At 34.3% G+C, this 22,206-nt stretch overlaps 2 protein-coding genes across 2 annotated transcripts; both read left to right on the forward strand.

Moving 5' to 3' along the window:
* Positions 1-6: 6 nt before the first annotated feature.
* Positions 7-2,491, forward strand: LOC141290030 (CMP-N-acetylneuraminate-beta-galactosamide-alpha-2,3-sialyltransferase 1-like). Its single transcript, XM_073822227.1, has 5 exons — positions 7-185; positions 270-449; positions 537-582; positions 679-798; positions 1,765-2,491. The coding sequence occupies exons 1-5, from the start codon at positions 43-45 to the stop codon at positions 1,930-1,932; spliced, it is 657 nt and encodes a 218-aa protein (XP_073678328.1). The 5' UTR covers positions 7-42; the 3' UTR covers positions 1,933-2,491.
* Positions 2,492-2,859: 368 nt separating this feature from the next.
* On the forward strand, positions 2,860-16,710 carry st3gal1l2 (ST3 beta-galactoside alpha-2,3-sialyltransferase 1, like 2). The gene is made up of 7 exons (XM_073821905.1): positions 2,860-2,920; positions 6,941-7,204; positions 8,339-8,532; positions 8,771-8,950; positions 14,083-14,128; positions 16,160-16,279; positions 16,355-16,710. Exons 2-7 carry the CDS (start codon positions 6,959-6,961, stop codon positions 16,517-16,519), a joined length of 951 nt encoding a protein of 316 aa, XP_073678006.1. The 5' UTR covers positions 2,860-2,920; positions 6,941-6,958; the 3' UTR covers positions 16,520-16,710.
* The last annotated feature ends 5,496 nt before the right edge of the window (positions 16,711-22,206 follow it).

Below are 22,206 nucleotides of genomic sequence, written 5' to 3' on the forward strand. Positions count from 1 at the left end.
CCATCATCGCTCAGAGTCAACTACACAGAGGTGGTGGATCAGATGTTTTCTCTTTTCCCTGATAAAGAGCACTACGCAGACACCAGTCCAGATCGCTGCAGAACCTGTGCCGTGGTGGGAAACTCAGCGAACCTTCTGGGATCCCATTATGGGTCACTCATAGATTTCCATGATGTTGTCATTAGGTAATTGAAGAACAGATTAATAAACAGAATAATTGGATAACCGTTCTCTACAACAGTGGTTCTTTAAATGTGTCGTTCTCTCAGGATAAATAAAGGCCCGACAAAAGGTTACGAGAGAGATGTGGGGTCTAAGACCACTCACCGGATTCTATATCCCGAGAGCGCAGTAGACTTAGACAACAACACCCATCTGGTGCTTTTTCCCTTTAAGATCCGTGACATGCAGTGGCTTATCAGTACCTTCACCACTGGACACATCACACGGTAAGCACTTTTTCATAGAACAGTTAAACAAATACTAAATAATTATGTATATTTGCATAATTAGTAAGCCATCTTTTTGTTCCGTAGCACATACACACGAGTCAAATCTTCAATCAAAGCAGATGAGAACAAGGTGAGTCATTAAATCAATGTAGCCTATGTGAAATTTATGGTCAAGGGACTGATTAAGCCAGACCTGTATGTCTGATAAATGTTTGTTTCTGTTTAGGTGATGGTCCTCCATCCTGCTTTCATAAAATACGTCTATGAGAAATGGCTGCTGAGACATGGCAGATATCCATCTACTGGCTTCATTACAACAATATTTGCCCTGCATATCTGTGATCAGGTAAATCTATTTGCATATTTCAGGTTAGACTTCATAAACAGAGGTTCTGTTTGTGAAAGATGCAAAACAAAAGGTAGGCTACACACCGCAGAAATGTAAATATTTGCCTGTTTAATTCACTAAAAGTGGCCATAAAATGTGCATGTGTGCACAAAATTTGATATCTTAATTTTTTTCTTTTCTTTTTGAAACACAAAGTAGCCACAAATGTTTTTATGTCACAAACACAACTTTGCCTGGATTTATTGCTTTTGAACATAATAGGTAGCTTTCTCTGCATTTGTGGATTTTAAAACACATCTATTGCATGAAGACGCACACAAATCTACAAAAATATATATACTCCACCCACCGTTTAACAAAGCCAATCAGATAACAGCCACATTGGTTTACCATACAATCAAGGTGGGAACAGAGTCAGATGATAATCCTTATGTCGCAACCCACGTGACCCTATGTTAAGGGAACAACATTTTCTTGTAGCCAAGAGTTTAATGTATAAACAGACTTTATGATTTGCCCAGGTTGCTTTGGTTATGCATTAAACCTGTGGCCATAACATAAGGATGTCATCAAAATGATCTCGGCCCGCCCTCGACAAATTATCACGTTTCTGCAAGTTAATTTTTACCTTGTGGCGACAACAAATCTAACTAAACTGAACATGTCCCTCCCTGGTCACAGTAATGCAGCAAGTTAAACAAACTCCGCCCTAATTTTAATGCAAAACGTGATTGGTTGGAGCAGGGGTGTACTACGATTGGTCAGCGTAATATGGCTGTTATCTAATTGGCTTACGTAAATGGTGGGTGGAGTTTTGATGCATGGGTGCAGCATGTTCTGTTTGTGACACAAATACATATTTGTGAATATTTTTATTTGCAAATATCACCTTATTGGATCTAATTCAAATTTACAAAAAATTTGTTTTGAATATTTTGTGTCTCTTTTTTGTCTCTTACACAGGTGAATGTGTATGGGTTTGGGGCTTCAAGTACTGGAACCTGGCATCATTACTTTGACAGCTCTCGCACTCACTATAAAGGTGGCCCTCATGGTGGAGACTTTGAAAACAAAACATTGCATCAACTTCAGCAGAGAAACAAGATTATAATACACAAAGGGTATAGATAAAAAAAGACCAGGACAGGACATGTTCGCTTGGCCACAACATATTAACTTGTGGAAAGTGATAATATGGGCGGCCACAAGATCACTTTGTCAAGGTCATGGCATCCTTATGGCATGTCCATGTGATCCTTTAATGAGGGAATTACATTTTCTGGTTGTCAAGAGTTTTATGCATAAACAAACTATGATTGTCTCAAGTTGCTATGGTCACGCAGGTCTGTTTACACATTAAACAGAGAAACAAGATTTCAATAAAAAGTATATTAAAAATGATAATAAAAAAAGTTTTTCCATTTAATGAAGAATCTCAAAATGAAGTACACCAAAACAGCTACAAAAATGTATATGAAAACTAAAGGTGAGTAAGTATTTTAATATGAATGTTAGCTAACAATGGTAACAGTGTTTTGAGAGCAGTAGCAAATGCTGTATAATGTCCTACTCTTATTTATAATGCCTTACTGTATCTACACATCTGTTGTTCTTGTTCTGAAGTACTAACATCTGGAATGTTTGTATGGATCTTTAAATGCTATTTTGGTTAAAAAGAAACAATAAAAGGGTGAACCCTTTAAAATGCTGTGCCCCAAATTCCTGAACCAATACGAAATGTCAACACAAGAAAATCATCTTTTTCATATTTTTTTAATTTGGGGTATTCACATATAAACCAGCAGCGCTCTGATCAGTGACCCATAAGTAGTTCTCATACATTTATTTATAAAGTGAAATGTAACGTTAAATAACCAGAATTTGCTATAGAAAAAACAAGAAGACTGTGCACCAATGAGGACATATTTACACAGGCCTAATAAAACGAGTTAGCTGTTTTATCTATGTACCAGAGAAAAAAAAAAAAAACAACGTAAAAAAAACTCAGGAGCAAAGGTCAGTCCAGAGATAGGCTACTTACGTAGGTGGGGTGTTCTCCAGACATCATGAGCTTGGAAACGGCAGATGCGACAACTCCCCCGGTCTCTCCGGCGAGCAGGTATGTTTGAATCCGTCCCTGTTGCTTTTAAACAACATGAAGCCACCGATTCGCGACCCGTTTGGTCTACCGTTAATTTAACAGAACATCTTTGTTCCATCATCACCGGGACGGATAAAATGAAGCGGTAACGTTAAATACTCAGTATTTAATCGACACAGCTGCAGTACCTGATGAAAGGCCGTGCTAATTTGCAAACAGTTCTTTTAACACTAAATATGTTTACATAATAGCATCGTTGAGAGTGTAATTTATTTTATTGAACTGTCATAAATTGATAAAATGTAATCTGTCGTTCACTTATTTAAACATTAGTTTAGTTGTTAAACAAATGATCTGTAAATCATTCTTCCGCTGAACGAAATAGTTCCTTAAACGTAAACAACGGGGCGCGGGTCTCAAGGTTTAACGTCTGATTCTGATTGGTTAATCACGACATTCAGTGGTCACATATATCTGAATAACGTTGCCAATAACGACACTGGAAAACCAACTGCTCTTTCTGTTCTTCACTTCAGGGTAGATTTGCTTGTAGTGCTGAGGAGTGAAAATATGGCTTACAATTAGCAAATAAACAAACTTATACTTAAAGCTGCTGTATGTAATTTTTTTTGACTGTACCAAAGCATAAAAACACCATAATATATATGCAGATATTTAGTTCACATGCTTTCTTCAAAAAACAATGCTGAAGCCAATCTACTTTGAAAATGAGCATTCGGTGTTGGAATGCCTGTTTTTGTTTTGGTCTGTGTGATTCCGGTGTTACGGTTTAACTAGTTACCGTGTTATCTGGTGAACTTCCTGGTTCAAGTCCCCTGCACCAGATGTGATGGACCGAACACTGCAGATTTGCCGATTCTGAAAGCACAAACTGACGTGATATTAAGCTGTCTAATAAATGCACACTTGCTCATTACATGATTTTGGTATTCTTGTAAAGATGACAAATTATTGATATGATCACCTGTAGCGGCTGAAATACGGAAAATAATTTAAAAAAAAATCTGACACGGTTTCGAACACGCTAAAAATAGTCGCGCTGAGGCGACCGTAATGAACTCACTGAGCTACCGAGCTGCTTTAATTCAGCCGCGGATTTTTGGATTCAACTCAGGATTTTACTTGAATGACTCTTTGAATGTATCTGTGTTAACTTGTGACCTCTGCGTTTGCTAGCCAAAATCTAATTTTATTGTTGCACTAAATTTAAGTTATTTATAGTTAAAATGCTGCTTACAAATATTACTTTGTAAACTTGTCACTAGATAATCTCATTTGATTATAACAAAATAATGTCTATTTGAGTCACATGTTTACAAAGTATTTCTACGAGGGAAAACGGCAAAAACAACGTGTAAATAACGTAATTTTTTATATTTATCTAACGAGACATCAGCTAGTCTCTGAAGAAAATGTACCATGTTTTTACTATAGTAAATAGTTTAACGATAGCGTTTGTAATTAAACCGCATTTTGGTAATAAATGGTAATATCCTTATACTATAATATTCATTTTTATTACAGTAAACACAGGTCACAAGTTAACACGGGCACATTTCCTTGACTCAGCCAGCTGCATGTCATGCCGAAAGTAAAATCCTGAGTTGAATCCAAAAATCAGTTGGTCACCAGATAACACGGTAACCAGTTAAACGGTAACACCGGCCACTTCCAATTTAACCAATGGAATTTTGACATGAAGGGTTACAAGAAAGCAGACAACTGCTTATCACAGCCATGGAAGCCAACAAACAAATTGGGCCAGAGATCAAAAAGGCTCTGCGTCAATCTAAAAAGCTTTAAGACCAGAGGCATATTAAAGGAAAGCCCGGGTATTAAGACTTGTTGGTTAATGTAACATAAATTATGTCTCTTACTGAAATATAGGGATGCACCGGTTGACCGGCCATAAATCGAAAATATAATAAATAATAAATCTGTTTTCGTTTTTATCCCAGCCGTTTTTTTCCCGGGCCGCGGCATTCGATTCATTCAGAAACATGTCACTTGTGTGGAGGTTTTTCAAAATCTGTGAGCAGGATGTGAAGATTGCAATCTGCAGTCTGTGCTCGCTGAAGTTGCGCGATCGTACCTGTCCGCGCCCTGCACAAGTGTGGACAGCGAACGTTTGTTCAGCTCAGCTTCTCACGTGATAGATGAAAAAAGAAACAGACTCACTTGTGACAAAGCTGAGATGCTTCTTTTTGTAAAAAAAAAACCCAAGCATCTACTTTTGAAAAGCCAAAAATAAAAGTCTGTTCTGTTAAAAATGATTATTAGCCTATTATTTTACATTAAAATGCCTGTTGGCTTACTGTTTTACTTTACTAAAAGCACATGTTTTACTTATTAAACTGTATTTAATTTAATATTTTTTTTTATTTATTTAATTTCAGATGTCAGATGCTATTGTTTCAGTAGCCAAAGCCAGTTTGGCCTGTTAAATACTAAAAAAAACATGTTGATTATGTTGTTTACTTGCATAACTTCTTGTTTTATAAAAAATCGGAATCGGCCATGAAAAATCGTGATCGGTGCATCCCTACTGAAATATGTAATAGAAAACCTATGAAAGATTTACATTATTTATAAAATACACATTGTTTTATACATATTTTCCCCACAAAGAGTGTAAACGCCCTTGGATATTGAGTGAAATAAGCGCTAAGAAACTCCTTTAGTGGCCACAGTGTCATGACAAGAGCTGACATGTTTACATGCTGCCAGGATGGCATCTAGTGTTTCTTGTTTCTGCCATTTATAAGCTCTTTCGGTAGCTGTGGTCTACTAAAAGCCTCAAAGGCATCAGGGCTTATTTTATTTTCCGAGTTGTGTATTCTGAGTTGTGTTGTGGTAAAAATAGCAACAGGTAGTGCCAGTAGCTCATTTCATGTCATCGAATTAACGTCGCCCCATAGTCCAAAATATGTATAAAACAATATGGATTTTTTTTTCCAAAAATGTAAATCTTTCATGGGTTTCTACTATGCATTTCAGTAAGAGACAATTCAAAGTATATTAAGCCATAAAAGTCTTAATATCCTTTAAAACAAGGATAAGTCAGCTCGTCAATTTACAGTGTAAGGCTCTTGACCTTTAAAGGTGCAGTATGTAATATTGATACTGCATATGTCATACTGATACAATATTAATATTGACAGCTAGTGTTTGAAATGGGTATTGCAATCTAAATTAAAAATATTGGAGAAGGTTGTCTCCCCCTCCTCAGACTTAATGCTCATGCGGGTTGCCAGATTAAGGGTGCACAATTGACAATGGAAAGCAACAAACTGTACTGTAAACGGAATTTAGTTAATTTATCCATTTTTTCATATGACTCTGGTCATAAAGCTTTTTTAGTTGAATGCTTAGACATTTTTTAGGTCAGGTAGAATCTGTGTTTACTGACCCAGTTTATTTGCTGGATTCCATGGCTGTAATACGGGGTGTTGAAATACTATTTGGTAAATTGGCAGTGGGCGGAGTCACACTGTTCGGACCAAACAGACATTCCGACATGCAACACACACTTAAAAAGTAGAATAACTGGCTACAGCTTTGTTTTTCAAAGAAAGAAGTATATGATTTTTTTTAAATATCTGCAAGCATGTGGTGTACATACATACATACATACATACACACACACACACACAAACAAACACACTTTCGGACAGTCAGAAATTTCATACAAATTAAAATTAAAAAATGACATACAGTACAGGAATATGTATGTAATTTTGATGACAGTGCTAAAGTCAAAAAACAACATACCATATTGTAAAACACAATGATGAGTCTGTAGAGTTCAGCTATTTAAAGGAGTTAAAGCCACATTCCATAAGTGAATTCACGTCATCCGTCTTGAATTCAGAAGTGACACCTGTATTGTGTACAAATGCAAGAATGTTAATCTAAGGGTTCAGCTAGCCTTGGGGAACACTGACAATTACTACTGTTTTACCTTGTTGAACTTTAATGTTCTATACCAAACCTTGAACTTACCTTTTGTTTTTGCAGGAGAGTACAGGAGCAAAGATGTCGCTGTTAATGCGTTATAGTGGTTCCTATACGATGGCTGTCATATGTGTGATTACGTTCAGCATGCTTCTTGTGTTCCAAACCCCTGTGGATGAGCTCTCAGAAGGCATGTGTGCATGTAACCACTGTGTCAGACAGCAGACCCATAGTTTTTGGTTCAATGAACTCTATGATCGCTCTATTCAACCACTGCTCACCCAGGAAAATTACGTCCTCAGTGAAGATATCTACAAGTATTGGAAGGTATTGATTTGTAAAATTATACTGATTCTTTTCCAAAAACTAGTGAGATGCTATGTAGGCAGCATTTTTAAAAGGGTCAGTTAACCCAAAAATGAAAATTATCCCATTATTTACTCACCCTCCAGGCATCCTAGGTGTATATAACTTCCTTCTTTTAGACAAATCCAATTGGAGCTATATTAAAAATTATCCTGGCATTTCCAAGCTTTAAAATTGCATGGGCGGGTGTTTCTCTTCATCAGTCCAAAACAAGTCCAATAAAGCGTATCCATCCATAATAAAAAGTGCCTCACACGGCTCTGGGGGGTAAATGAAGGCCTCCTGTAGCGAATCAATGCGTTTTTGTAAGAAAAATATCCATATTTAAAACGTAATGATAACTTGAATCTAGCTTGCACGAAATGGTTGTACACGGAAATTGCTCTGGGCGGATGGCGGATGATGTATGACGTCGGTGGTGCTCATGCGCCGCTCAGAAGTGACGAACATGAACGCACCATAGAGAGATCAAAACAATTATTAGATTTGAATTAGATTTGTAAAAAAAAAAAAAAAAAAAAAAGTTGGAGGATTTCGCTATAAGCCAAGAGAAGACTGGTTTTCCTTTGCTAAAGTAAGGAAACTTTGCTTCCTTTGCTCCTGTAAACAAACATTGATTTTGTGCGAGACTCAAAATGGATGCACTATCGGACATGTTTTGGACTGATAAAGAGAATGCAATTTTAAAGCTTGGAAATGTCAGGATAATTTTTAATATAGCTCTGATTGGATTCATCTGAAAGAAGGAAGTCATATACATATAGGACGCCTCGAGCGTAAGTAAATAATGGGCTAATTTTCATTTTTGGGTGAACTAAGCCTTTAAGCCTTATTTCTTCATGGAGAAGGCAATCCCAGAATGCATTGTGATGAGCTCAGTAAAAGAAATCCATCCAAGATGTGGATTAAAATGTTTCAATAGCTGATAAATTAGCTTTAAAACAAATGTGTATGCCTTGTGTTTTTTTTTTTTTTTTTGGAAAATTGCAGCTTACTGGATTTTGGAACAGAATTTCAATACCAAGAATATCATATCAAGAATATCATTTGTTTTCTGCAAACCTCAAATATAGTCTCTTTTACATGATGTTCCAGGGTCTTCAGAAAAATAGAAATGAAGGCGACTACACAGCAGTGGTGGAGAAGTTGTTTTCTCTATTTCCAAATAAATCACAATATTTGGATGCTAGTCCAAAGCGCTGCAGGACTTGTGCTGTGATCGGAAACTCTGGAAATCTTAAAGGATCCCGTTATGGACGTCTCATAGATCTATATGACTTTGTCATTAGGTAAAGAATGAGATATAACAGAACTTGTCCAGCTTTTTGATTTCCAAGTCACTTAGACTAGTCATTGATTAACATTGCAGTCTGCCATTATTCTTTGCCCAGCAAAGTTTCTCTTAATATGTTAAAAAAGCACCATAACATTTGGTTGAAAGTATAGTCATTTTATGATCTGCATATACAGTACATATATTCTGATCTTTTACATGTTTCTTGACCCAGTCATGCTTTGTTAAGCTAGGATAAATATGGGCCCAACGAAAGGTTATGAGAAAGATGTGGGTACTAAGACCACTCACCGGTTTATCTATCCTGAGAGCGCTAAGGATGTAGACAACTCCACCTACCTGGTGCTTACCCCATTCAAGGTTCTGGATATGGAGTGGCTCATCAGTGCCTTCACCACTAAAAACATCACAAGGTGAGAAATGGATTAATGAGCAAGGTTTTTCAAACAATTGATCAACACTCTTAAACATAAAGGTTCTTCACTAATGGTTCCATTAAGAACCTTTATGTCAATGGAAATGGAACCTTTCCATTTCACAAATGCTTCTTTAAAATATTCCTTACACTAACAAAACTGATTCTTTTAAGAGTGGTTCATTGAATGTTTTTTTTTTTGGAACCTTTATTTTTAAGACAGTGGTTGAGTTCCACTTGTGATTATACCCAAAAGTGAAGTACAACCGTGTAAATCCTGGAACAACATTCCTGTCAACCAATCATATTTAGTTTTGATTGGGACTCAGTTGACTTTTAATAAATCCTTTGTTTCCCAGTTCCGTGTTAGCAGTAGTTAAAGAGGTCATTACATGGATTTTTTTATTCTATTTTAATATGTTACTTAAGGTTTATCTATAATGTTAATAAAGTTTTTTGCACACAAAAAAACAAATATGTGGGAAAATGTTAATTTCCAACCCTCATTTTGACCCTCTGTCTAAAAATGATCTGTGGGTCCTTTAAGGCTTGTCAGAAATCTGCCACTGTTATGATTGGCTAATGTCATTGCATAGAAAACATTATCAACACCCCCTCGCTATTGCATTTTGAGTGTTTTGACAACATGATCAAAACTGTCATTTCCAGACAAAGCACTGTGAAACCATTCACTTTCCATTTGTGATGCAGCTGCAGCCAGATCTAGCACTGCTTCATCATTTAAGAAACATTACACTGGGATCCTTCTGATATCTGTACAAAGACGTGACAAGCAAGCTGTTTAAACCAAACACATCAAAGCGAATATTCTATGGTGAGAAGATGACTATTTGTCGATGCCTTGCTCTGGAGGCAGTGTTTATGCAAATGTTTGTGCCCAGGTGAGCCATTTTTGGAGCTTGATTAAATAAATGCTTTGTTTTTATTGAGGAAGAGGTTTTAAGCTATGAAACTTGCAGGATGTTTTAATGGTACAAAGACCTCTCATATGTCAAAAGATCAAGGCAAATTTGATTTCTCATGTCATGACCCCTTTAAAAGTAGTGTAGTTAAAAGCAGCACCAAAGGATACTGGCTTCTTAGAGTGAACCAGCTAGACTGGACAAATCAACATTGACTAAACCAATGAAGTGCGTTCAGGGAGGGATTAGGATCAGCTTAAAATGATTTATTTTGAAATGTTGTTTCAGGACCACAAGTTCTTCCCTTTGTGGGGATCATATCTTAAAGGGATAGTTTACCCAAAAATGAAAATTTGATGTTTATCTGCTTACCCCCAGGGCATCCAAGATGTAGGTGACTTTGTTTCTTCAGGAGAACACAAACGAAGATTTTTAATTCAAACCGGTGCAGTCTGTCAGCCATATAATGGCAGTAGATGGGCACCAAACCTTTCAAAGTTAAAAAAAAACATGCACAGACAAATCCAAATTACACCCTGCGGCTCGTGACACGAAACGATCCTAAGACACGAAACGATCGGTTTTTGTGAGAAACTGAACAGTATTTATATAATTTTTTACCTTTGATACACAGAAATGTCAATCTGTCCTGAGCACGAGTTTAGCATCCGGCTCGTTACATGTGTGCGCGCTCTGGCGTAGTATACGCAAACGCCGGAAGCGATCTGTCGCATGTAAACGACACTCATTGTTTACACAGAGCACAGAGATTGTGGGTATAGCGGCTATTCAAAATGGTAATTACTTGCGCTTATCCTGATTGTTCAAACCGATTTAATGCTAAAAGATTACGTTTGCTTGCGCGAACTCATCCGGGACTTTTCACCGATTTCCCCTTACGGCGTCCCAGGTGAAAAAAAAATATACTTAAATGCAATTAAAATACACTTAAATACCCGCAAATACATTTTTAGTACATTGTTTTTTTTGTGTGTTAAATAAAAGTTTGATGGTTATACACTATAAATATACTAATTAAAAGTATGTTTATACTTCAGTAGGACTTTAGTACACTTGACAAAAGTATACTAAATACCAGTAATACTTAAATAAATTTTTAGTGTACTACAATAAAGTACACTACAGAAAAAACATCCAAAAGAGTTTTATTAGTGTGTTTTTCAAAAGTGTGCTTTAAATGCTTTAAACATTACTTGATTTTTAGTACACTGTTTACATACTAATCCTGAGTTTAAAATAAGTTAATATATAAAAAATATATTAGTAATGTATTGTAGTAGAAGTACATTTTCCCAAAAGTTGTACTTAAGTACACTTAATGTGAATGCATTATCACTAACACTTTGATTTTGAGTGTGGTAATTTTAAGTTTACATTAAATTGATTATATTAAAAATCTATTAGTAATGTATTGTAGTAGAAGTACATTTTCCCAAAAGTTGTACTTAAGTACACTTAATATGAATGCATTATTATCACTAACACTTAAATTGATTTTGAGTGTGGTAATTTTAAGTTATCTTAAATTGATTTTATTAAAAATCTATTAGTAATGTATTGTAGTAGAAGTACATTTTCTCAAAAGTTGTACTAAAGTACACTTAATATGAATGCATTATTAGCACTAACACTTAAACTGATTTTGAGTGTGGTAATTCTCCCAGGTTAAAAAAAAGTGCACTAAAATACACTTTATTTAAGTATACTTAGTACACTTTTCAGTAATGTACTAAAAGTGCTCTATTTTCGCACACTAATTTTGTACTTATTGTACTAAAAAATAGTATTAAGTATATGTTAAGATAAACTTAATACCATCTAAGTGTACTCAACTGTGCTATTTTGAGACACCATGAAATTGAACTAAAATGTGCTTTTAACATACTATATCTGTATTTAAAAAAATATATTTAGTTACAACTAGAAATACACTTGAACCCTACTTTTGAACATTTATAAATATATTTATGACTAATTTAAAGTATAGCAATAATATATTAAAAGAATACACAAAGTGTGAAAAAAGTGTGCTAAAATACAATTTAAGTACACTTAGTGCACTTCCCTAATGTACTTAAAGTGCTCTATTTTCGGCCACTAATTTTGTACTCAATATACTAAAAGTTATTCTTAAGTATATGTTAAGATAAACTTAAAATCATCTAAGTGTACTCAACTGTGCTATTTTGAGACACCATGAAGATGAACTAAAATGTGCTTTTAACATACTATCTCAGCATTTCCAAAAAATGTATTTTGTTACCACTTCTAATAGGATTGAAACATATTTCATAAACCTTTAAATATACTAATTATACATAAAAAATAAACTTACTGATTATTTAAAATACATGAATAATATATGATAAATGTATACAAAGTGTATGTCACGCCCTTGGACTGTTTGTCTTGGTTTTTCCCAGTGTTTCCCCCATTGGACTGTCTGTTTGGTTTCTCCCATGCCCTTTTTTGGTCTTCCTGCTCATTAGTGTGATCCCCTCCACCTGTTGTTGTAATTATCTCCCCTTTATAAGTTTGTTTGATTTCCTTGTTTTCTTTGTCCGGCTACAAGCGTTACACCTATGTTCCTTCGTTGTGTGCGCGTCTTCTCCCGCCATTCCTGTCTATTGTTACTCTGCCTGAGGATTTATTGAAGACTTTTTATTGAAGACGTTATTTTTTGCTTTCCTACACGTTTCGTGACAATGTATTTATAATGTATTGCCCATACATTTTTATTCATTATAATACACTTATTAATTAATTAAAATATATCAATTATATATAATAAATTTATACAAAGCGTAATTATAATGTCTTGCCCACATATTTTTATTAATAAAAAATACATTATAAATATGCTATGTATACATTTATTATATATTATTCATGTATTTTAAATAATCATCAAGTGTATTTTTTATTAATAAAAATATTTGGGCAATACATTATAAATACGTTTTGTATACATTTGTCATATATTATTCATGTATTTTAAATAATCAACAAATGTATTTTTTATTAATGAATATATGTGGCCAATACATTATAAATACGCTTTGTATACATTTTTTATATATTATTCATGTATTTTAAATAATTAATAAGTGTATTTTTTATTAATAAAAACATGTGGGCAATACATTATAAATACGCCTTATATACATTTGTTATATATTATTATTGTATTTTAAATAATCAGTAAGTTTATTTTTTATGTATAATTAGTATATTTAAAGGTTTATGAAATATGTTTCAATTGTATTATAAGTGGTAACAAAATACATTTTTGGAAATGCTGAGATAGTATGTTAAAAGCACGTTTTAGTTCATCTTCATGGTGTCTCAAAATAGCACAGTTGAGTACACTTAGATGATCTTAAGTTTATCTTAAGGAGTACTTAAGAATAACTTTTAGTATATTGAGTACAAAATCAGTGCCCGAAAATAGAGCACTTTAAGTACATTAGGGAAGTGCACTAAGTGTACTTAAATTGTATTTTAGCACACTTTTTTCACACTTTGTATATTTTTTTAATATATTATTGTTATACTTTAAATTAGTCATAAATATATTTATAAATGTTTAAAAGTAGGGTTCAAGTGTATTTCTAGTTGTAACTAAATATATATTTTTAAATACAGATATAGTATGTTAAAAGCACATTTTAGTTCAATTTCATGGTGTCTCAAAATAGCACAGTTGAGTACACTTAGATGGTATTAAGTTTATCTTAACATATACTTAATACTATTTTTTAGTACAATAAGTACAAAATTAGTGTGCGAAAATAGAGCACTTTTAGTACATTACTGAAAAGTGTACTAAGTATACTTAAATAAAGTGTATTTTAGTGCACTTTTTTTTTACCTGGGGTAGTATCGTGTATCGTCACGAGCCGCAGGGTGTAATTTGGATTTGTCTGTGCATGTTTTATTTTTTTTTTTTACTTTTAAAGGTTTGGTGCCCATCCACTGCCATAATATGACTGACAGACTCCAACGCTTTGAGTTAAAAATCTTCATTTGTGTTTTCCTGAAGAAATAAAGTCACCTACATCTTGGATGCCCTGGGGGTGAGCAGATAAACATCACATTTTCATTTTTGGGTGAACTATCCCTTTGAACCTGTACCTTATTATTCCCTGTCTATGTCTTCATTTTGCTCTTTTCTTGTCTTTAATAGAACTTACAAAAAAGTAAGGCCGAGCGTAAAAGCCAACAGACATAAGGTGAGTGAATTTGACATTTTTAGCATTTGCGCATGAAGGGCTCGGATTACCAATGTCATTCATGCGACGCATCTATTGTGTATATACAAAATCCTGCCAACCCCATGTCCTTGTCAGTTGAAGAATTCCCTATAGAATCTGAACTGTGTCATTCACGTCACACAGATAAAGGAGTCCATGCAAGAAAGTCTTACGCCAGCTTAAAGAATTTTTGGAATTTGGGGAACGTAACTGAACCATTTCATACTTTTGCAAATGTTTCACACAGAACAATGTTGTGCTTTATAAAAGCATGTACAGGTTTAGGGTTTTTACATTATTAAAAAAAAATACGTTGAGCACTAGGATTGTAAAGTCACCTTATTTATACTAAAACAGCAAATCCTGTTAGGAAATATATTTATTTGATATTAATTTGATTGTAAAAGTGGTCAAAATATTTAGTTTTATCACACTCATGACAAAAAATACCTCTGTTTCACTGAGTGCAACGTGTTATCATAAAACTATGATTAGCTTCAGTTAGTTACGGTTGATTCATAGATACAAAATAATTCTCATTCAGTAAAAAAACAAAAAAACTTTCACGTTTAGTCTCTGTTGAACTTTGACTTGACAAACAGGTTAAGATTATAATAAAAATCTTTTCGATAAGCTTCCCACTAAACAATGGAACTAAACATTCATCTGTTGTCTGCTGTGTTTTATGACTGGAAATTCTGAGTTGTGTTTAAATGAACATTGAACATGACATCAACATTACATAACCATTGTGCTTATGTCTTACGGCTTTTGAAGCATCTCATGCATGACGTAGCATTCTAAAAACACGACAAGGTAAAATAAGTTAAACTTTTAGAAAAAAAGCTTTTTGAGATCTTGAGATTTTTTTTTTTCCTTCATTCCACTGGCCATGTTTCATGTTGTTCAAAACAAAAATGCATTCTGTGTAAACATCCCTTAAAGGGATAGTTCACCCAAAAATAAAAATTCTGTTATTAATTACTCACCCTCATGTCGTTCCAATCTTTAAGGCCTTTGTTCATCTTCGGAACACAAATTAAGATATTTTTGATGAAACCCAAGAGCTTTCTGACCCTGCATAGACAGCAATCTTTTTTTGAAGAATGTAACCAAAATGTCCTGGTCCCCATTGACTTCCATATATATTTCCCCATGAACAGAAGAAAAAAAAAAGAAAGAAAGTCAAACGGATTCAAAACAACTTGAGGGTGAGTAAATGATGAGATTTTTTATTTTTGGTTAAACTATTACTTTAAGAATAAAGTTACGAATACGGTGCATTCCCAAAATCATTTCTTAAGAATGTTTCTTTTTAAAAGATCTGAAGATAAAACATAAGAATTTGAATTCCTAAAGAGAATGTACATAAAAATATTAGATACTATACATAAATACTACATTAGATACTATACATAAATACTATAACTCCTTAAAGGTTGGATAACATGTATTAAATCCCTGAAGGTATACAGTAGTCAACATTCGAAGTGGATCAAAAAAGTTCAAAGTTGTCCCAAGATAAGAACGGGTATTTTTACTTTTTGGTTTTAGGTCAAATGTGATGAAAGGTTTTGATCCACTTCGAATGTTGAATACTGTAGATGTTCTAGGTAGGATGATTGATTTACTAGGTTAATTAAGATATTAAGCATTTAAAATGTTTGTAATTTTAAAGGTGACCTACTGTATTATGCCCCTTTTTTTACAAGATGTAAAAGTCTCTGATGTCCCCAGAGTGTGTATGTGAAGTTTTAGCTCAAAATGTATAGTTTGTTAAAATTGCCACTTTCAGTGTATAAGCCAAAATGCACAATATTTGTATTTGTCCCTTTAAATGCAAATGAGCTGGTGCTCCCAGACCCCTTTTCAGAAGAGGGCAGGGCTTCAAGTAATTGTATAAAAATGAACTATAATTAGATATAAAAGTGACTGAAAATGCTCCAAAACATCCTCAAGTCATTTTACATAATGGTAATTAATTACTGCAATTGTGTGTCATTATCATAGGTGATGATTCTACATCCAGCTTTCATTAAGTACGTCCATGAGATTTGGTTGCTGAAACGTGGCAAATATCCATCGACTGGCTTTCTCGGTATTATATTTGCTCTGCACGTCTGTGATAAGGTAAATCCCCTTCCATTCTCGTTTTTGTTTACATATTATCTTACAGACATCTGTCCATTTGTCTCTTTTGTCCAGGTTTCTACGTTTGGGTTTGGTGCAGACCAATATGGAAACTGGTACCACTACTTTGAGAAAACCTCATATAAAGTTCGTACCGGCGCTCATAGTGGCAGCTTTGAATTCGACACCATGATGCAACTGTACTTGGAAAACAAAATTCAGGTGTTCAGAGGGAGATAGCTAGACGTATTGACATTTGCCGTGCAAGGATTTTGCAAACAGCACGAGGTCTGTGTCATTATGAAAGCACGTACCTCACTATTATACAAACCATCAGTGCTGCTGCTGGGTAACTATTGAATGTTTAGTCACAGATACTGTCCTTTTGCGCACTTGTTTTGTATTTGTAATAAAGTTGTGTATGTTCTTTTTTCATGTTTGTTATTTTTGTGCATAAAAAGCATTTGTTCCATCATCTTACTCCGACAATTTTTAAGTGTGTCTATAAAAAATTTTTAAGGGATAGTTCACAAAAAAGTAAAATCTGTCATTTACTCACCCTTATCTAAGTTCTTTATTCTAATGAACATAAAAGAAGATATTTTGAAGAATGTTGGTAACCAAGTCATTTAAAATATATTTTTGGGTAAACTATCTCTTTAATGGTATCTTGAGATGGCTTGAGATCAAATCTGCTGATCAATATATTACACAGGTGTGAATTTAATTTAATAGTGCAAAAAATAAATAAGGAAATAAATTACTGTAGCATGCAGGCTGTAGCTATTCCAAGAAGCTGTTTTTTGGCTGCTACCAGTAGCTGCAGTGATATGCTTCATGTGCAAGAATGAAACAACACTGATTTAGAAGATTGTGATAGATTGTGAAGATAAAGAGTGTTTGCTTTAGCACATTATTACCTATTAAACAATGTATTCATCACTGTAAATCATGCATGTCCTGGTGGATCTTCATAAAACTACAAATCAGTTTTGACTAATGTGTTTATGAGAACTGTGCCAATTATTTGGAATGATTTTTATATATTACATATTATATGAAAAAGTTTTAATCTTTGGAAGGAATTGGTACATTTGTACCATTTAATTTTTTTTAACTATTTTAGATTGTACGCTATAATAGATTTACATTTTTCAACTTTTTGTAAACATTTGAGTTTTTAGAAGTCCAACGATATGAACAGAATTCTTACAATCTTTGTTTTATTTGTGTGTTTTTAGTGGCCATTCCATAAAGCCCTATCTGTGTGGGCAACCGGAAAGCAGTTTGGTAAGGTCTTTTTTTAGGTCTTCGTAAACAGGTTTTTTGGAGTGCTTGCTTCTCAAACAAACATATAGTATGATGGCAATGATTAAAGCACAGGTCTTTGTGTTTGTACAGAGTGAAAGTCAGAGAGTTTGTGTGACGGGATACTTTTGTCAAATTTGATCAAGGTCTAAAGTGTTTGCTCAGTGTTTTAAGAGTAAAACTTTAAAGTTAATGGTTATCAGTTTGCTCAAAGACAGGCAAATGTACCTTTTTTCGTTTTATAACTCTTAAGGCCCATTCACTCCTAGAACCATATATTAGCATCTACACCAACACACAAAAAAAGTCAGGTTTATTATAAGCTTGTGATACAGTATTGCTATCGGCCCCTTTAAATTCTTGAGCGCCGGCGCAACTACAAATTAAAGAGATTAAAATATGGGTTAACAGGTTAAACTAAATGATCAGTTTTGATGTTAATAGACTCATGATACTGTTGAACTTGACAGTATTTTCTCTCTTGTTATTTCATAGGGAGCTTTAAAGAAGACAGTCACATGTCAGCTGTGACCTGAAGAAGAAGTGAAAATGCATGTGCCCTGTAAGTATCAGTATCCTTATGTTCATTGGGTAAAAAGAAAAACTAAATAAACAAAGTAAAAATTAATTTGGCTGATTCCCCAAAGTTTCTATAGATATCGCAATATATTTTAGGAGTTAAAAATCACATTCTGGGGGTTAAAATACACTATTTTTGGCTGAGTTCCTCTGGTAAAATTTGCATTACAGTAGATAAATATCACGTTATTGGGGTCGCTTTAACCCGCGGACATAGGATACAACGGCGGCAACAGTGTTAAATGGCTCAACTCCGCAGGAAAACCACAAACTAGGCAACACTGGGGCACATTAAAAACCAAAAATGTAATTATTTGCACGAGTAGATACAATACATACAAAGTCAATGCAAAGATGCAAACAGATGTGAATTCACACCAGTCTTCCATGCAAACTGAGAAATCTGAACTCTAGTCGAAAAATCGAATGACGTGTTGTCGCACAAGCCAACTTACTAACACGTCTGGTTGTATCAGAAAATGGAGGAAAGCATTAGACAATGATTTTATTTGCGTAAGTGACATGGAAAACTTCCCGCGAGTAATCTAGAGCAATAACTCGATGAGAATATTCTCTTCGTGTTTGGTGTGCACAGCATTACAGTATAAATCCCTTTAGAATTAATCAGCAAAACTGCTCACTCATAACAAAAAACATATAGCATAAAAAAACATGTTGTTTTTATAAAATTCTTAGATAGGTATTTGTTCACAGAGAGGTTGGTTGCATAGTCTTAAGTTCAACTTTACTTATCAAAACTAGGATGACTGCACGTCATTTTTTCCTGGACATGTCCTGGCCTGGGATTTCTAAGTTGCCTGAAATGTCCACCTTTTTTTCCTACTGACATGCTCCTCATACAAAATACCAAAGCTAAGATATGCAAAGATGGTGCACTCCTATAGAGGGTTTGCACTAACTAGGCCATATTGTAGATACTCGGATGTAAACAACAGCATTGATTTCACGGTTATTGTACTACTGAATACATTGTTCTGCGTATTCATGGTGTCTAAACCACAGAAAAAAAGTGCGGAAGCTGCTAAATCATATAGAGAAGGACTTAGTAAGCACAATATTTTGACAAACTAAAGTTAATAGGTGGAAAAGATACATACAAGCAGTATTAATTAAGATATTAGCCTAAATGATAAGAACAAACACAAATGTGGTCAAGATTCTTGCCCTGAAAAACCTGATGCAGTTTGTTCCTCAGATAGTTTTTTTACACTCTCTTTTATACTTGTTATAACTTTTGGCAGTCTATAGTACTCCAAAAATGTTTTTCCCGGTCCGGCCAAATTAGTACAACCTAAAACATAACAATAATTGACCAGTTTCAGCTGAAATAATCTGCAAAACATGCATGTTTCGTTCAGTAAAGTGGCATTGTTTATGTTCAGTGCCACCAATATGACCGATTGATGATGCATTGTGAAAACACTGTATTACTTATGAATAGGAGAAAGTGCAACACACAATATGGCAGAATAAAAAAAAGTCATCTAAATCACTAAGTGGTGCATTCATCATGTCACTGAAGCTGCCATTTGCTATAGAAGCCCTGGCTTCTATAGAACCGGTCTGCATTCTGAGACAAACACTTGAACTGCACATTCGCATAAACTGGTCTAACCTGAAAGACACGCCTTTTTTTAGATGCTATTTGAAGATAGAAACAACATTTATGAGACTGTTGTTGTCAGATTTCATTGGTGATTTTAAATATGAAATTAAAATTGTAAGCTTGGAGATTTTTGTTTCCCCATTCAAAAAGATGAGAGCTGCACTATATTCAATATGGTTCTTTTCAGAACGGTTCACTGAAACGTTCTTTGGGGAACCAAAAATGGTTTTTCTATGGCATCACTGCAAAAACACCCTTTTGGAACCTTTATTTTAAAAGAGTGTACAAGCCAGCCGCATGCTGTGATGCTACAAATTTTGGCTCGTAAAGAAGGATACTTTAAGCAGTCTGCATCATCAGTACCTGATATCTCACCTGTTACATTACTGAACTACATTACATCATTACTTCATTCTACAGCAGCCTTTATGGGCCTCCAAAGCATTTTCCTACATCTCAACAACTCCACTGCAGTCTATTGTTTCATCAAATGCAGATCAAGTTCTGCTGAACTAATGCCGTTCCTTAGTTGGGTAATCTGGTCTTCCGCTTGCATTAAAATTAAAGCAGAACTTATCCACCTTATTATTCCCGTAAGAGTGGGCGTGGGTATTTGTAAATGTAATGGGTCTGACCTGTGGTGTCATTCACTTCCCACTATTTTTAGCTGTACAATAGCTTGTTTTGCTGTTTGATTTTGTAAAGTGGTGAGTCTTACCATGTTATTGAAATGTATTTTACCGTTTACTGCACTTTGTTATTCTTCTTGTTATTTCCCTACAGCAGCTAATGAACCATCTCGCACATTCACAGTAAACTTCTTGTTTTAATCATTCTTTGTTTATACTACCTCCTCTACACGATCCTAAAACGTCCTCTATACATTCCAAAGGTTTGATGTCTTGCCCCAGCTCGTTAAAATGACTAGCTACTGAACAGGTTATGTCTTCTAATGACTGATTTATGTTCAGTGATTCATAATTTCAACTGACGTAATGACTTTTTTAATATATATTTTTTTTGGCAAAGAGATTTTAATATATAGATTACATTATGAGTAGAACAGGTAATACAATACAAGATGTCATTTTAAAAATGTATTTGTTATTTGACATACACAGGGTTCATACAAGGTGCTTAAAGTGCTTAAAGTACTTGAATTAGACTTTTTGAAATGTAAGGCCTGGAAAACCCTTGAAAACAGCAATACTCCTGAAGAGGTACTTAAAATGTGCTTGAATTATTTAATTATATTGTTTAATTTTGTCATAGCATATATCTTTTCAAGCAATTCAAAAATCATACATTTTTCACTTTTCAGTTAATTTTAGAAAACATTCGAGCTAAGCAAGTAGTAGTACTGACAGTGTTGTGTAAACATGGTTGAAAATGCCAAAGAGGAACAGATTAACCAAATCAATTGAGTCATATATGCTGGAACCGCTCCGACTGATTCAAACTCGTGATTTCAATCATTTCAAGCGATTTACTAGCAAAAAAAACTGATCAAATTAAAAGAGTAATTTATTTTGAAATGATTCACTATTTCGAAGCTAGCCAATCGGATAGCATATTATGAATCATTTCATTTAGATCAGAACAGGTTTGTGAATCATTTAGCAAATTAAACGATTCAAATCAAATGATTTGTGATACACGTATCACAGATCATTTGATTTGAATTGTTTAATTCACTAAATGAATTTCGCCTTCACACTAGAGTTTACAGTTCCTCAAATAAAGGTACGCTGCGCATTCATTCAGATGAACTGAAAAATAAAGTTATAATATAATATTATAATAAATTATACCAAAGCCACAATTCCATCACTGCCAGGATCCATTATAAAGAAATGTTCAATTGACGTGTTCAATCAGCATGATGGTACGGTTTTCTGCCTCTATGTGTCATGCAATTTTAAACTCATAAAAGTCATTTCATGATATAAAATTGATCATTTCAAAAAGAGGTTTTTTTTATTGATCTTTTGTATGTGTCCTCATTGACCTATCTGTGAGAAACATTACCTGGAGTATATTCTGCGGGAATTCTGATGTCTCATAACTGTTGGAACCACTGATCTATAATAGAGAGTCATTATATAGATCAGTGGTTGGAACTAGTGCCGGTATGCATTTGTATACATGTTCCAGACCACAAAGTCACTTAAGCAGAAATATTTTCTGTTACTTTCATTTTCATTTTATGCTGGTGCCAGTATTACCTCCATGGCCTCCTTGAAACCATGGAAAGGTCCCTGAATTCAGCTCAGCTAGTTTCCACTGGTTCAGCCCTCGTTAGTGGGCTAAGTAAGTCAGTCTTTGTTTTCAGTCTCTTGTCGGTCCTTAATGTTATCACAATGTGTGTGGAAGTTCTCTGTGTTCCTGCCTGTTTCATCTTGAAGATTTATAT

This window comes from Garra rufa, chromosome 17 (genome assembly GCF_049309525.1).
Source record: "Garra rufa chromosome 17, GarRuf1.0, whole genome shotgun sequence".
Taxonomy (NCBI): Eukaryota; Metazoa; Chordata; class Actinopteri; order Cypriniformes; family Cyprinidae; genus Garra; species Garra rufa.